General features: G+C 44.8%; 1 protein-coding gene and 1 pseudogene across 1 annotated transcript; one reads left to right on the top strand and one right to left on the bottom strand.

The window, feature by feature from the left end:
• Positions 1–1,352: 1,352 nt before the first annotated feature.
• On the bottom strand, positions 1,353–4,671 carry LOC116463994 (mannose-binding protein A-like). The gene is made up of 4 exons (XM_032147278.2): positions 4,488–4,671; positions 3,928–4,044; positions 3,003–3,077; positions 1,353–2,307 (listed from the first exon to the last, which is right to left on the bottom strand). Exons 1-4 carry the CDS (start codon positions 4,669–4,671, stop codon positions 1,937–1,939), a joined length of 747 nt encoding a protein of 248 aa, XP_032003169.1. The 3' UTR covers positions 1,353–1,936.
• A 6,894-nt stretch (positions 4,672–11,565) lies between these two features.
• On the top strand, positions 11,566–11,669 carry LOC116463997 (U2 spliceosomal RNA; annotated as a pseudogene).
• The last annotated feature ends 815 nt before the right edge of the window (positions 11,670–12,484 follow it).

Below are 12,484 nucleotides of genomic sequence, written 5' to 3'. Positions count from 1 at the left end.
CACCCCTATGTGAAGTACATAACTGCATGTTCTACAGTTTCACGGCTGAAGATATTGTTCTTTATGCACAGTGTGGAAAAGGAGGCATTCATCTCAGCACTGACCACGACAGCCCTCCTTAGCATAACATAGGAAGGACGATGTAACCATCACCGGCCAGTTTTCTCATTTTCATCTAGGCTGTGAGAACATTCAGGTGTAACATTCATGCTTGGTTCTGGTCATTCTTTTGTTCTGGGTCACTGTATACGTGTGTCTTTTCTCCCTCTAAAAAGTTTCTGGTCCTTCCTTTCTCTGTTTGCCATACACTATGGATTCATATGTGCTTCTAAAGCTTAACCAGTTTCCTGTTCCCTCGGTAAGCAGCGTGGATTGCATTGGAAGCAGTTAATTATTTTGCTGTACATCACAAAAATACTCCTCTCATTGACCCCAATTTTGGCGCCTATAGAAGGGTTTTTTGGAATTGAAAATTCAGTGATATGGCCGTCTATGTAGGCCAGAGGCCAAGCACACAGGTCCTGCCACGCTCATCCTGATGGTCCCGATGCCCTTGGCACGTCCCAGCCCTGCCCGGATAGTCCCGCAGAAGAAGGACACCTGAGAGAAAGCGTGCTTGATATTCAGTCCCTGAGATCCCACCCATGCGTCCCTGTGTAATTTTTTGATGCATCCATTTGATAAATATTCATCAAGCACTTACCAACCACGTGTTGATTTTCCCGGTAGTTCAGATACAAAGAGAAGTAAAATAGAAAACTAAGATTAACTAAAGCTTTTCACAGAGTTAAAGTGGCCCTTAGCCTTTTTATGAAATATTTTCCCATCTCATTGTGTGAATGGCATACGGCAGGTGCTGGAATCCATTCCCTTCCCTTAGTTTGCTGCACGGGCTCTATGTCATCTCAGAGCCACCCACCCTGAGATAGCTGAAAAACAGCCATGGTCATGAGCAGAACTGTGGGCCTCAATGGCATCAGAAGCCTGCTCCGAAAGTGGATTGCATTTGCTGGCCAGCTGGAGCCGCGTAATTTAACCCGTAGGGTATGAAACTCAGCTTTGGGGTAATTTTCCGCTTGTCTGTACTGACAATGGGCCCATTGACCTATAATGGGAAGAGGGTGTTACAGGGAAAGGAGGGGCTGCTGGGCAGGTGGGGGACTGGAGTAGGGGTTGGGGCTGAGACTTATGAGACTCATGAGGCATGCGGAGAAGGGCACACCCTGCATGACAATTTGCCTCCTCACACGCAGCTGACACACCTCAATATCGAGTCAGCCTCCTAAAATGATGCAGGAGGAAAAGCTGTTCTTTGGCCTTAAGGTCACCCTAGTGACTAAAGGGTGGCCACGGCTACATGGGCAAGATGAAAGGATTCCTAGGGCTAACAACTGTTGCCCAGGCAGGAGACTGCCAGGTGTTACAGTCAGGTAGTGAGAGGTTGTCTGGCGCAGCTCATGAACAACTAGAAACAATACCTGTGTCCTAGAGAGGTCTGGGCTCGCCATGGAAGGAGTTTAGGCATTCAGTAGTGGCAACTCATGGAGAAAAGGAATAAGATCTCTCAGTGGCTGGGATCTACAGCCTACTCTGACCCAGGTGTGGCCCCACTGGGTCCTTCTGGTGGGCTTCAGTGTCTTCACCATGAAATGAGAGGGTCAGACGTGGCCCTTTCCAGGGTGGACTCCGACCCAGCGCTGTGCTCCTAGTGGGATGGTGGTGTCCTTTGCCATGTGCTGAACCAGAACCCTTGTGCCCCACAGCCAGCCTCTTCTTCTGTCCTCACCCCACAGTCAAATATATCCCCTTCATTTTCCTCCCATCCACGTGAAGGAAGGACTCAACACAGGGCAGAAGAAAACCAGCATTGAATTCTCTACCAAAGCAGCAGAGAGTTCAGCAGGGAGCCAAGGAGGGGGCCGAGGAACACGCCTCTTCAGGCAGGAAACTCACAGACGGCGATGAAGGAGAATGCACAGGAGATGTCATTCCAGAGCCCATTGTTCAGAATTACGCAGTCCTCCCCTGAGCCGTGGTCATTTGGCTCATCCTTCTTCCAGTTGCTGTAAGTCAGCCTCCCGCCCGTCACGTACATGAACTGGCCTTCAGTTGCCTCATCTGTGATGCCCAGGAAGGCAGTGCCTTTGGCCACATTCTGGATGGCCTCATTCTCCTCGGCATTCTTGGGGGCAGCCACTGTGGCCTGGAGCCCAGCACACAGAGCCTTCACTTTGGAGAAAGGCATCCGCTCACCGTTGGTCACAAAGAGCTTCTTCCCAGACATTTTCCCCAAGGAGAAGGCTTGCACTGAAACCACAAATGGCGAGTGAGGCTGGCTGGGTTTGGAGCCCAGCCAAGGACAGTAGGCAAGTAGTCTGAGTTCCCTGGGAAGTGAGACCTCTGAAAAATCACCCTATGCCAAGTAGCTCAGGCCAGAGCCTGGTCAGGAAGTAAGCCTCAGCTGCAGAGCCTGGGAAGGGGCATCCAGACGCCTGCAGACAATCCAGACTCCCCTGGGATATCCCATCTTGAAAAAGCATCTGCTAAAACCTGCCCCAACACAGGTAGACATAGGGAGACAGTCTTGGGCCTCACTGCAGGCTTGGGCACCAGGATAAGGAAGACGCAGGGACAGACATCAGAGCACAGTAGATGACAAGGAAGGAGCACAGTAGATGACAAGGAAGGAGCACAGACTTTGGAGACAACAGATCTCCATCCAACCCTTCCCCTGCCACTTCCAGGCTGTGTGACATCAAATGAGTCACCAACACTTCCTGCACCTCGGTTTCCTCACCTGTCAATAAAGCAAGTTCAACAACCACAACTGAGGTTGCTGAGAGGATTGAATGAAGCCATCTTATGGGAAAATGCCACCCAGCACAGGCCCTGGTGTAGGACAAGTGTTCATGAATTAGTTCCCCTCCCACCTCCTCCAAACCTAGAGTGCACTGAAGAAGAGTGAGAGCCAAGAACACATTACAGGCAGAGAGAAAGCTCACGCTTCTTCATGTGGTCCAGTTCTGATCTCAGGCTCTGTAGCTCTCTCTCTAATTTGGCCAGCTTAGCCTCAGCAACTGCGAAGCAATAGGGAGAGGGTATTTATGGAGAAGACCTTAATTTGGAGAGCGGAGCATTTTGAAAAAAACAAAGTGGCTTACTAAGAAGAACGCTTATTCCAGGAAAATAAGAAAGCAAAAGAAATAAAAAGGGGAAAATGACTACATTCCTCCTTCCCAGCTATACCTCCGCATCCCTTCACTACCTGGAACTTCAGGCCTGGACCCCTGTCTCCACATACGGCTTGCATATTGTCATATTGTAAGAATTCATAAGAAAATACTCAACTCATTACCCTCCTTTTTGAAAATTTTTCTTTGTAATTCTTTCTCATTTCTCATTCCAGATACATTTTTAATCCCTTTATTGTTTTGACAGGCTGATAGACAAATATGAATAAGTGGGTTGTCATTGCTCTTTCGTTTTTACTGAATTTTCTCTATTTTACTCTGAACTAAGTTGCTGTGATGTTCCCCATCAGCCAGGGGTCCTAAGAGGCAGAACATTTTCGTGCCACTCTTGTGACAATGGACATAAACCTAACACCCTAAAGGGCCTATTTCCTCCCTGGCACCCCGGAGGTGCACACTGGACTGTTTCCACTGAAGAAAAGCCAGGGTCCATCTGCTAAGGGGTCTGATGAGGGAATGGCCCTACATGGCTTGAATGTCTGCACCTGGGCACCTATGGGAGTCTCCTCAGGCCCCAAGTAAAGCTGAGAGGGCTGGGGGTGCTGGACCTGGATGCAAAGTGGGGCATCTTCCCATGAGGCAGCAGGAGAAGAAGGAAAAGGGGACCTCCCAGCTGGCCCTCCAGCTCCCCAGGCCCGGGACCCCCAGGCCACACATGCTGACGTGTGCCCCTTACCTGAATTGTCCCCACGATCTCCTTTTTGGCCCCTTGGTCCTGGAATTCCAGTAGCCCCTGTGTTTCCTGGGGGCCCCATCTTCCCAGGAGGGCCCTGCAAACCTCTGAGCCCTTGACCTGTTGCAAGACAAAGAGAAGATGACCCAGTGGCTGTCACTCTTTTTTTTTTCTTTCCCAAAAGCTCAATACTACATTCATGTTCAACCCCGGAACAGCCAGTGAGCCCGTGATCTGACCCAAAGAAGAAAGACTCTCTTGCAACCTAGTGGAAGGCCTGCACCAAGGCCAGCTCCCTAAACAGGTGGGACACCCCTCTGAAGGGACAACCACACACCCCCAGTTCCTGTGTGGAAATATGGGATCCCGAAGAGTCAGCGAGCAGCTTTGTTTTGGAGGCAATGGCATTTTACAGGGATTGTTCTGAGTGTATCGTGGGTCCTGATGAAAGGGGAGCCTCCCCAAGTCTGTGCTTTAACCCTTTGTGGCAGGCTCAAGCACAGATTTGCTTGAACACCTGCTGGGGGTGGAGATTTAGGAAGCCACAGAAACCTGTCCCAGACCTGGCTCTCCCTTTTCCCCCTTGGGTCCATCTCGCCCATCTCTGCCTGGGGTGCCATTGGTGACGGGGATGCCACAGGTAATCACGGAGCAGGTCTTCTGGGTATCCTCACAGGCTCTTGTTTCGGAGCAGGAAGCTGTCACCACAGACAGGAGAAGGACAGGGAATGACGGAAACAGGAACATGGTCCTTACCTTGAGGTGAAGAAAGTGAAGGAAGGGAATTTCATCCCATCTCATTTAAATAGCATTTGCTACCCACTGTGGTGTGCTAGACCCTGTGCTGGGGACAGTGGACACAGAGGGGACCATCACAACCCCTGGCTCTGAATGACTTTCAGGCTACTAGGGAGACGGGTGGGTAAAAGATGTGAGAGTTAGATCAGTGCTAAAACAAAGGCAGGTGTAAGATGAATGCGAGCCCATTCTCCCTGAGGTCCCAGAGCTCCTGTTAGCACAAGTCTTAGCAGTTAGGCACCTCCTACTTGACAGCCCACAGGGCTTGAGGATTACCCATGAGCCCTGGGCACAGTGGTCCAGACAATGGTGAAGAGAGCTCATTGCCTGTGTGAGCTGTGGTCCCTGGATTGCTCGGATTTCTTTCTAAAATGCCAAAGGAGCCATGGTTTCCTTCTTCTTCCTTTCCTATGGAAGTAAAGAGCTGGACTCAGACTGGAGCAGGAGACCTGAGGTCTCACAAGTTCCATCTCTTGGCTGGACTTGGTTGATGATATCCACCCTCCTATTTCCTATAAAACTCCCTGATTGACATGGTGGGGCTCTGTCCTCAGAGCAGCCCCTGTTTCCCCAGCTGCTTCTTGACCATCTTGCATAATTTGTGAGAGGCACTTCCTGTAGGACTGGGACCTAGAGTGCCCTGAGGCAGGATTCCGACCCTCAAAATGGGACCTTTTTTGGTGATTGATCCTGTCCAGTTGAGACTTCTCTTGGTTTGAGATCTTCCACTGAGAGGCTGTTTCACCACCCAGGCTCTGAAATTTCTGCTCAGCCTGAGTCTGGAAGGATTCAGCTCCTACTCCCCCTCCAGGAGGCTGCCCAGATGCCCCCCAGCTCTGTGCCCCTACCCAGCCATCAGAGTCCCTTCCTGCCTTTGTCCAGGCTGGCCTGTCCTCCAGGACACTTGGCAGCTTGGACCCCACAGGACTGTCTCTCTGCTCTGCTCCAGCCTCGAATCCTAATGTCCCGGCTCTTGCCGCCCAACACTGTGTCTGCCCTTGCTATCCCAGCCGCAGTCCCTTAGCCCTTCCCTTCCTCCAGGACGCAGTGAGAGATGCCCAGTTGGAAGGGAACTTTTATGATCATGTCCTTCTCCAACTTTCCTCTTTGTATCATTTTTGTCTCTTTTAAACCTCTTCTGTTGGTGCTGAATTGGCATTGGATGTCACAGTCAAGGCTTGTACCTGTCGCTAGCGTGCACATGCCACTTCTGTTCTTCACGTTGGCAAAGACAACCCTTTAGTTTGCTGATGGCCAAGTAGATACAGGAAGCTCCCAGTTGCTTGGGCCAGAGAGAAAGAGAGGCCCCAGGTGGACCTGATGACCCCCCTAAGCCCCTACCTGGACCTCACCAGGATCCAGTCAAGAGGTCAGTCTCTTGGCCCAGGCCCCCACCTCTTTCCTCCAGAAATGACTTACTAGGGCTTCTTCGGAGCCTGGAGTTAGTGACAGGGAAGCTGGCCCTCCAGCCCAGGCCTCTGGCAGGTGCCTCAGCAATGTCCAGTCCAATCAGTGTGATGACCAGGGACAGCACTGGATTGGCCTTCAACCCCAGATTAATAATCAACAATCCTTAGAACTACTGTGTCCTGGGCAGATGTCCAGGGCTGCTGGCAGGGTCTCCAGCACAGCACTGGGTGGCTGTCTACATTAGTGCCCTAACCCCCTCCTCTACTACCCCCTCTCAGGTATCCATCTCTATGACTCAGCGCCTCTGAGCTTCCAGAGTCACAGGTTCCCAGGGTAGTTTTCTTCAGATATTTATTTTCAGAAGAAGAATGCGTAGACTTTCCACCAGACAAACGCATGCACACACACACACACGCACACAAACATGCACATGTGTACACATCTTTGTATCAGTTGATCGGACTACTTCCATTTTTGTTTTGTTTATGCAGGGCTGGGGTGGAGAGACTAAATACCCCTAGCACTGAGTCACCTCCTTCCTCTCTTTTCATTTAGAATGTTTGTCAAATCTCTTCTTTGGGCACCTCACAGGGCCAGGCACAAGGGTAAGGGGTATTTGCAGCTGACTTCAATCCAAAGCCGAATGTGGATGTTGGCACCCGCTGCTCCCTCTGTCCAGACAACTCCCTGTATCTTTGCTTATTTGGTTTCATATTGATTGACCATCGACCACCCCCTATCCCTGTAGAACGAGAAGCTCATGAGAACAGGGGTCTTGTTCTCTAGCTGTTGTTTCTCCACTGAGAAGAGTGCCTGGAAACACAGTCAATGCTCAATAAACATTTATGGAGCAAATGAATCCTCCAGCAGCGTGTCCTCAAATTATCCCTCTTCTCTCTGACTGGAGCTACCATCTGTGCCCCCTTTACCAGTGATCTCACTTTTCTAGGGCAGGAGCTGTACTCAGTTCACATCTCTGTTCCCAGGGTGCAATCCAGGGCTGGGCACAGAGGAGGATTGGGTAGAAGGATGAAGAGAGAGGCAGAGACCTCGAGCAGACACCAGACCATCTGTGCTCGTCCAGGCCTGAATTTCCGGAAGTGTCCAATTCTTGTCACCAGAGCCTGGACGAGCCGTTCAGGTCCCGGATGTGACCTTTAATGCTTGCCTTCCTCCAAACTCACACTCATTCTTTGAAACACTTCATGTCATCATATAACTTCAGAGGTTTGTTTTTCCCAGGGGGGGAGTGGGGTGGGTCACTTCCCTGTGACTGTGCCTTGTGATGGGCGTTTTGGTTTCTCAAGTGTCCTCACCCTGTGTACTCATGTCATCAGGCCCCGTCCAGTGGCCCTCCTGGTTCCCATTCAGGGCGCCTGCCAGGCACCAAGAGGGGCCCTCAAGGTAAAGAAGATCACTCTCAGGGCTGGGTTTCCTGATGCCATTGACACAATATTGAAGGGCCCATAGACCCAGCAGACAAAGGACTTTCAATTCACACAGCAAATAGGCAGATCTCCCAGGAAGGTGGGAATGTGAAACTGACAGATTTGCATTAAACCAGGATCCTAACTGTGCTGCAGACTTAGAGAAAGGGTGGTTTGAGCGGGCAGAGGGTAGGCAGGAGGTAAATACACCTAGGAGCAAAGAAACCTGAGAAAGCCTGGATTCTGGAGGGGATGAGTTTCTCCCCCAAGGATGTGTACCCATAGGTCTGTCCTCTCATAGACTCGGAGGTGAATTTATGCTGCTCTTATGACTATTACTGAATTTTGCTATTTATGCCAAGATGAAAAATTGCATTTCCAGTGTCTCAGCGCAGCATGATCTCCTGCACTGTGGAGACATAAACGCAGTGGAGAACCACACCTATAACTTAGGCACCTCAGTGGTGTCTCAGATGGAGGCCAGGCAGATTTGAGTTCACCATGGGACAATTAACCAAATACAGTAGGGGACAAACAGAGTGAGAGCTGATAGAAATGACAAGCCTCAGAAATAATAGCCCTCCAAGGAGTGTGGACCCTACATGACAGACAAATTAATATGCCCTTCAAAAGAGGGTATAATGAAAGAATGAATGAAAATTATATAATTAAATTAATAAACTAGAATTAAAAATAATATAGAGCTAATAAGATAGAATACTGGTTCTTTGTAAGAGACATAAACTTAGCAAATATGGCCGTGGTAGTTTGGGTTGTTTCCTTCTTATTGTAAAATTACCTCTCAGACTCTTTGCCATGGAACTTCACAAAGGCTCCCACTGGAGTGTGAGGAGTAAACACTCCAGCTCCTTTGCTGTTTGGTGTGGCCATGTGATCCTGAGCTGAGACAAAGGGAGCCACAGCTTTACGTGTGTTTACAGGTTTGATATGGCTTTTGTGTTTCTTTCCCAATCATGGGAAGTATATTTCCCTGGAAAGTGATATGGAACAGTCATGAACTCACCTGAAAGTCTGGAGTCCAGGTGACTGCTGCTGAGTCCAGGCTTGCTCAGCTGAAATCAGCCAAAGCTCAACAAACTGGAAGATACAGAGCAGAAAATAAAACGTTTATTGTTGTAAGCCCTGAGAGGGAGATTTACTATTGTGTTAGCTGACTGATACAATATCAATGATTAATAGAAAAGATATAAGAAATTAACAAATCAGGAAGGAAAAGGGATTATTATACTAATATAGATAGTACTAACATTATAAAATTATACCATCTACAGTAGATTTTATAGCAAAACATTAGAAAACTAGTTAAAATACATAATATTATAAGAAAGTTTATAATTACTTACATTGGCCCTAGAAGTGTTAGAATAATGAATATATTATTTTATCACATAAAATATTAAAATGGAAGTCAAAAATTATCAACCATTTCTCCATCAACAAAATGGTTTTATGGTGAGTTGTATCAAATCTTCAGAGAAGAGATAATTTCTCTGTTATAGAAATGGTTTGTGTCTACAGCTACTTAGCTAAAATGATTAGCTGAATATGTAACACAGAATGCATAAGGACAGAAGAAAAGAAAGGAACTCTCAGCCAACCTCATCTGTAAGTACAGATGCAAAAATATAATGTAAAAAATAGCTATTAAGACCAGCAATGTACTCATGGTTAACAGAAGTCTCTGGAATCTGATTTCCTACATTCATTAGCCCATGAATTAACTGCATAATATTTGGCAAATCACTTTGACCTCTGTATGCCTCAATATTCTTATTTGTAAATTTGAAAGAATGATAGCATCTATAAAATAGAGTTAATGAGGATTACATGAGTTAACACTAGTGCCCGGTCCATAGTCTGTGTAATGAGTGTATCAAGCATCAGACCAAGCAGCATATATCAGAGGAATGCAAAGATGGTTCAACATAAAAAAAAATGTAAATCACTAATTTAATAAAGAGCAGGTTTTATTAAGAGCCTAAATTTATGTCTCTCAGATCTTGGAGCTTGAAGCTCTCTTGTTTTCAAAACTGATATGTAGTCTCAAAACTCTTTTGTCATTGATGGGCATTTAGGTTGATTCCATGTCCTTGCTATTGTGAGTAGTGCTGCAATGAACATTTGCATGCCTGTGTCTTCATGGTAGAATGATTTGTATTCCTTTGGGTATATACCCAGTAATGAGATTGCTGAATCAAATGGTATTTTTCGTTCTTTTTTTTTTTTACACTTTGTAAGTATAATTCATAAATAAATACTTCATAATTTCTGGTTTGATCTCCCAGAAACATACAATAACTCTAAATATGTATGTACTTACAAATATGGCCTCAAAACGTATAAAGAGACAATTGACAGAATTATAAGAAAAAGCAGACAAATCCACAATCATGTGGAAAATTTTCATACAACTTTCTTATTAACTGATAGACCAAGCTGACACAAAAATCAGTAGATGATAAAATATTGGATGATACACTAAAACACCTGAATTACTTGACATGTAGAGAACACTACACCCCAAAATTCAAGAGTAAATACTATTTTTATGAAACATTAATAAAAATTGAGCATATGCTGGGATATTAAAGCAAGTTTCAACAAATTACAAAAAATATTCCCTGACCACAGAGCAATTATTCTGTATATCAATGATAAAAGGATACTTTGAAAATCCCTATATATTTAAGAAGAAAATTAAGAAATATGCTTCTAAATAACCTGTAGGCCAAAAAAGCCATTCTAATAGAAATTAGAAAACATTGTAACTGAATAATCATGAATAATTAAGTATCAAAACATATGAGATCAACTAGAGCTGCACTTGGAGGAAAATTTATAGCCTTTAAGTATATATTTTAGAAAAGAAGAATGCTGAAAATCATTAATCTAATATCCATTTCAAAATGTTAGAAAAATAAGGAAGGCAAGTTAAACCCAAAGAAAATAGAAGAAAATAATGAAGAGCACGCAGCCATAAAAAATAACCAGATCATGTTGTTAGCAGCAACATGGATGCAGCTGGAGGCCATTATCCTAAGCAAATTAAGGCAGAGATAGAAAACCACATACTGCATGTTCTCACCCAGAAGTGGGAGCTAAACATTGGATTCACATGGACACGAAGATAGGAGCAGTAAACACTGTGGATTCCAAAAGCAGGGAAGGAGGGAGGAATGCAAGGGTTGAAGAACCACCTATTGAGTATTATGTTTATTTCCTGGGTGATGGGATCACTAGGAGCCCCAACCTCAGCATCATGCAATATACCTATGTAACAAACCTGCACATGTACCTCCTGAATCTGAACTAATAGTAATAAGCAGAAATTAAAGTAATAAAATAAAATGCAACAGAAGGGATAAACCCACAAGTTTGTTCTTAGAAAAGACCAAAAGAATGGATATGTTTTTGATGAGATTGATAAAGAGGAAAAAAGAGTAGTCACAAATAATGAATATCAGGAACGATGAGGAGTCTAACACTACATATCCTACAGACGTAAAGATCGTAAAATGATAATACAAATAACTTTATGCCAATAAATTTGAAAATATATAGGAAATGGATAAACTCCTTGAAAAATATAAATTCCAAAACTTACACAAGAAGATGTACAAAAATCTAAATAGTTTTCTTATTTTTATTTTATTATTATTATACTTTAAGTTTTAGGGTACATGTGCACAACGTGCAGGTTTGTTACATATGTATACATGTGCCATGTTGGTGTGCTGCACCCATTAACTCGTCATTTGGCATTAGGTATATCTCCTAATGCTATCCCTCCCCCCTCCCCCCACCCCACAACAGTCCCCAGTGTGTGATGTTCCCCTTCCTGTGTCCATGTGTTCTCATTGTTCAATTCCCACCTATGAGCAAGAACATGCGGTGTTTGGCTTTTTGTCCTTGTGATAGTTTGCTGAGAATGATGGTTTCCAGTTTCATCCATGTCCCTACAAAGGACATAAACTCATCATTTTTTATCACTTCTCGGCCTTTTGGCTAAGATCAAGTGTAGTATCTGTTCTTATCAGTTTAATAGTTTTCTATATAGATTTATAAATTCGATCTATAATTATATCTTCATCAGTGAATTTTACAAATAATTTAAGAAATTGTTCTAATCTCACACAAAATCCTCCAGAAAATAGAAAAAAAATTTAAAAATTTTTTATTTTTTGAGACCAAAATGATCTCAATACAAAAATGTGACAAGGAAAATACCAAAAAGGAATATCACAGGTCAGTCTCACTCATAAATAAAAAATCCTATGATCACATAGATAAAAATTTCCTCAGCAAATTATTTGTTTTTTGCATATATTTCTAAATTATACTTTAAGTTCTGGGATACATGTGCAGAATGTGCAGGTTTGTTACATAGGTATACACGGGCCATGGTGGTTTGCTGCACCCATCAACTCATCATCTACATTAGGTATTTCTCCTGATGCTGTCCCTCCCATAGCCCTCACCCCCTGACAGGCCCCGGTGTGTAATGTCCCCCTCCCTTTGTCCATGTGTTCTCATTGTTCAACTCCTACTTATGAGTGAGAACATGCATTGTTTGGTTTTCTGTTCTTGTGTTAGTTTGCTGAGAATGATGGTTTCCAGCTTCATCCGTGTCCCTGCAAAGGACAGGAACTTATCCTTTTCATGGCTGCATAGTATTCCATGGTGCATATGTGTCACATTTTTTTAATCCAGTCTATCATTGATGGGCATTTGGGTTGGTTCCAAGTCTTTGCTATTGTGAACAGTGCTGCAATAAACATACCTGTGCATGTGTCTTTATCGTAGAATGATTTATGTACATTTGAGTATGTATCCAGTAATGGGATTGTGGGTCAAATGATATTTCTGGTTCTAGATCCTTGAGGAATCGCCACACTGTCTTCCAT

Source organism: Hylobates moloch, unplaced genomic scaffold (genome assembly GCF_009828535.3).
Source record: "Hylobates moloch isolate HMO894 unplaced genomic scaffold, HMol_V3 SCAFFOLD_117, whole genome shotgun sequence".
Classification (NCBI taxonomy): Eukaryota; Metazoa; Chordata; class Mammalia; order Primates; family Hylobatidae; genus Hylobates; species Hylobates moloch.
Note: the sequence above shows the minus strand (reverse complement) of the source record. Positions and strands in the feature narration are given on the sequence as shown.

What these genes read in the sequence shown, in the direction of transcription:
- LOC116463994 (XM_032147278.2), bottom strand. Translation starts at nt 4,671, where the DNA reads ATGTTCCTGTTTCCGTCATTCCCTGTCCTTCTCCTGTCTGTGGTGACA. An exon ending in GGGGGAAAAGGGAGAGCCAG is followed by an intron (nt 4,045 to 4,487) that starts GTCTGGGACAGG and finishes GTCTTGCAACAG; the next exon opens with GTCAAGGGCTCAGAGGTTTG. An exon ending in AGATCGTGGGGACAATTCAG is followed by an intron (nt 3,078 to 3,927) that starts GTAAGGGGCACA and finishes ATTGCTTCGCAG; the next exon opens with TTGCTGAGGCTAAGCTGGCC.